This window comes from Aphanomyces invadans (assembly GCF_000520115.1).
Source record: "Aphanomyces invadans strain NJM9701 unplaced genomic scaffold supercont1.8, whole genome shotgun sequence".
Taxonomy (NCBI): domain Eukaryota; phylum Oomycota; class Saprolegniomycetes; order Saprolegniales; family Verrucalvaceae; genus Aphanomyces; species Aphanomyces invadans.
In genome coordinates this window covers 133464-137741 of record NW_008580153.1, presented here as the reverse complement: position 1 = coordinate 137741, position 4278 = coordinate 133464, and the positions used below count along the sequence as shown (strand labels likewise).

Here is a 4278-nt window from a genome sequence, read left to right as displayed (position 1 = left end):
ACGCAGGATCGTCAGGTGGTGGGAATATCTGAAGATATTTTGCGTTGATAAACGAAGGGGGCGAGAGTCAACTTGAATTTCGCACGTTTTTGATTGAAATGAAATGGAAGAATGCTAAACGATCGTTTAATTCATATTGAATAGTGGGACAAAGTCCGCGAGATTCAATCGCAACAAAGTCAAATATGGCAGTCGACAAAGACAACTCTATATAGTGCTTTGGTAAAGCAGTTGTAAACATGAATTTGATTTCAGACACCGTATTGACATTGCTGTATTTTGACTGTACAGGTAACGACGGAAAAATTGACCCAGAGGTATTACGTTGTTATCTAGACATTTGAATTATTAATCAAAAAATTCCTGATGGGTTGTGGTCGTAATCAAATTGATTGCCAAGATCTTACTGTTGTTTAATTGGAGAAAATATGCCCATTTTCGAAATCGACGACTTCATGACAAAGTTCAACTACTGTGATATTCAATTACTGTGAAACGCAATTTCTGTAAAAGTAGGGGCTTATGAATCGCCGTCTCTAGTGAACGACAAATCAATGAAGTTGGCATTCCTTCCCACACTTCAATCACGCGCTTGATCATGGCCAGGTGCTTCGTCATGATCTTCTTGTTCTTCAGTCTTCCCCTCGTTTGCTCCAATCGCTTCCATTTGGCTTTGTCCCACGCTCAATCTCATATCTCATATTCTTGAATTCATATATGTTCATTCTTGCACGGCATGGACATGCACGGAATGAACATGATAAGCAACAGAATAGTCGGCAGTTTCGAAGTATCGACCGTCTCACCTGACTTTCTCTTCAAGATGAAACGAAATTGTAGCTTTTCGCCATTGGAACGAACGGAGAAGGTGTCTGTCACCTTTACGACTTGGGGCTTCGTGATTAAAGCGCGGGGGTGGGTCGACCGGGTTCATGTCTATCCTGGAGTTCGAAACTATTCGGAGGCTTAGCTTGAACCAGATTTCGCAGAAGCTCTTGTGGTAATCAACGACGTCAGAACCCTCGAGGCCATCCATGACACGTCCTACTTCAACATTCTACTCTTGAATCCAATGTGAATCACCAGTGGTGGGTCGTTGCTTCCCACACCGACGTCTGGGTTGTATCTTGACCAAATGCACACAATGTATCAATTTAATAATAATAGTAAATGTGAACAGCATTTCAAATTACCTGTCACATCTGGAAGACAATATCGTTCAAAATCCTTGAAATTTTTTAAAATTTTTAGGCATCCGCTACTGAAGGAAGGGCAGAGTGCAACCATAGAGCATTTGTTCTGAAATTCTCATAGTACATCAACGACGGTGCCCTGTACAGTCCCCGGTTGGATCTTGGACACATCCAAGGCGCTAGTGCAGCTTTGCCCAATTTTGAATGGTTCGAGGGCCAAGCTGAAACGCACGGAGATGGGTCGCCGAGGCCGCACATTCATCGCGCTGCCACCCCGTTGACACGATGCTCGAAGTACATTGAAAGCACTATGAACCTCATAAGTGGACTCGACAGGATTGTCTCAACGTTCAATAGCTCGTTGATCATGTCATAGCACTCCAATATCGTGAAGTTCCTCAGTGGCTATGCAGCGACTGGTTTGAATTATATGTCAAGCGTGTCCATACGACACGCCATGTGGGACTGGGCAGTCATTGCTGCCTTCCTTTTCTAGTCCCATCGTAGAACAAGGGTCTCATTCTATTCGTTGTCCCCACAGCGTTCATTAGCAGTGCTTGGTTAAGAAGGCCCTCCTAAACATCAGCGTCTATGTAAGTGGGCCCGCCGGTTGGAGTTCCATCAATGTACCATCAAGGGATTTCAGAATTGGATTAACAGTGGTCGAACGCATCGACGAACTTTCCGGACAATTTATCAAATTCCAGAGATCACAACCTCTTCGGTGCTTTTGCAGTAAAAATTAATCATTTTAAAAATATATATTGACTGTTAGAGGAATTATTCATCACCTTCGTAGTCACCTCAGGTGCAATCGTCGCAGCTGTCGCCATCACTTTCGATTTCGCTATCCGTGGAGATTGGCGTTCCGGCCGCATCGTCTGCTTCGCCAACGGAGTCCAGGTACGCGGCCGTTTTCACGACTTTGCGTTGACCGTACAGAGTTCTGTATGGTCAATGAAGTCGAAAATCCACTGCTCGGTAGGCGGCCAAATTCATGATAAAGCCGCTCACGCACGTCAGAGAACGTTGTCGAGGTATCGTACAGCCGCCCAACAGCGCCCTTGACGTAGGACCAAATCATTTCGATAGGTTGCAGGTTACTGTGATACGCGGCGTAAATACGACGTGATGGCCGCGATCCATGGCCTGATGCAGGATGACAGGTACGATTTTGGTTGTGATGTGGGCTTTTAACTTGACCCACAAAGATGAACTATATTCTTTGACGTCCAATTCGATGCCGTAGGTGGTGCACGCCTGCAACATTCGTGCCTTCATCCACGATCCTGAAGGGGTGTCGTCCGGTTGGCCCTTGTGGTACTTGCCGTTGTCTAACACAATGATCGCGTTGGGTTTCTGTAGAGCATCGACGTCGTCAAGCAAGCGTTGAAACCATGCAACGAAGTAAGCATGGCGTGGTAGTCCTTGGGTTGCTTACGACCTCCTTTAAACGCTTCGTAGGTCAAGAGCTTGGGGTTATCTCGACCGTAAGCAATTATGGCAGCTATGAAACAGAGCAGACGCCCATTGTGCTTCGACTTGGCGTCGGTGGCATCGTCAGGATGGTATATACTGTTACTATGATGAGAATAATGGTGATGTGTATAGGATTCATCCAAATAGGTTACCGGCCGAGGCTGTGACGACTAGTGGTGCGCACATTTGATAAAACATTTTAATTGCAGTAATTAAATATGTATTTAAAATACAGGTCCGAAAAAATGGGCATCTTTTATTCCAGTCCAGTTATTTCTGCGGACTTCGCAGTCCAGACTGCGCTGCAGTTGCATTACTGTACATTCCGGGTTGTTTCCTTCGCGATGGCTTTGTCTGGCGCCAAGAGTGGTCGTAAGCCTGATCGTGTCCACAATGAGTTCACCCTCATCCCGAAGTCGGGGAAATTGAAGTGCGATCAAGCACAGTGCAAACTTTGCTTCGCAAAGTGTGCATATGCTAAGACCAGCATGGACCGCCACATCGCGAACTGCTCTAAGGTAAGATCCCTTCTTTGACCTTAAACCGCTGACGTCTCTTATGATATCTTCATGATGATCCCAAAAGGCATTGGGTGTCTTCCACCTGGCGCTATCACGCACGATACGGCGACGAGACAGAGGAAGTAGGCGACGGGCAGCTGACGAAGAAGCGCTCATTGAGCACTACCACTACCAGCAGCACATCATGGCGCGCGAGCCCGATGGCGCCAAGTTGGTGCGATTCGATGACGGCTGCCGAGCACAGCGCGGCCGAGGAACTGCTGGGCCGGGCGATACACCGCAATGCTGCTCCGTTCTCAATGTTTGATGACAAGCACTGGCGCGCGTGGCTGAAGATGATACGACCATCATTTCGCCCTCCCACTCGCGAAGCCATTGGTGGGCGTCTTCTCTGTGCTGAGTACGATTTCGTCCAGACGGAGGCGATTCGAGCGGTGCAGGCGTTTCGATCGATCTGCATTACGATTGATGGCGCGACGAACAAGGCTAGCAAACATATCCTCAACGTGATGGCGGCAGGTCCACTTGCGTACTTCATTGAGCACTTTGTGATGGACCCGAAGCGCGAGACCGCTGTCAACTTGATGGGCAAATTGAAGAGCGTCCACCATCGCCTCCGCCTGTCGATGGGTCTGGCGCAAGACGACAACGCCGACGTGATCGCGGTGGATGATGTTCCAACGCCACCGGAACCCATGTGGAACCTGTGCACGGATTCGCCTAACGTCATGAAGGCGTTCCGACGGCAAGCGCTTCTGACGGGCCTATTTACGTTTGCATATGGGTGTCTGCCTCATGGTCTACACAATTTGTGTATGGATGTGAACAAATTCCCAGTCGTCAAGCGCATTATGTCGATCAATGTTTTTTTCATCGTCAACAAGATCAATGCCGTCCATCTGCTCACATCAATGTTCGAAGTCGTTTGTGCCGAGAAGCACGGGAAGACATACTCGCTCATCCTGTTTACGAAGACGCGTTGGGGCACAGGTTACTTCATGCTTCGTCGCAATCTGCTCCTAAAATCAGTCCTCGTTCAATGCCGAACTCCATTGACCCCGATGACAAGTTCAAGGATGTGGTGA

At 47.8% G+C, this 4278-nt stretch overlaps 1 protein-coding gene across 1 annotated transcript; it reads left to right on the top strand.

Moving 5' to 3' along the window:
• Positions 1-3417: 3417 nt before the first annotated feature.
• Positions 3418-4278, top strand: H310_04801 (hypothetical protein; the record flags this gene model as incomplete). The annotated part of the gene is made up of 1 exon (XM_008869305.1): positions 3418-4278. The coding sequence occupies one exon, from the start codon at positions 3418-3420 to the stop codon at positions 4276-4278; it is 861 nt and encodes a 286-aa protein (XP_008867527.1).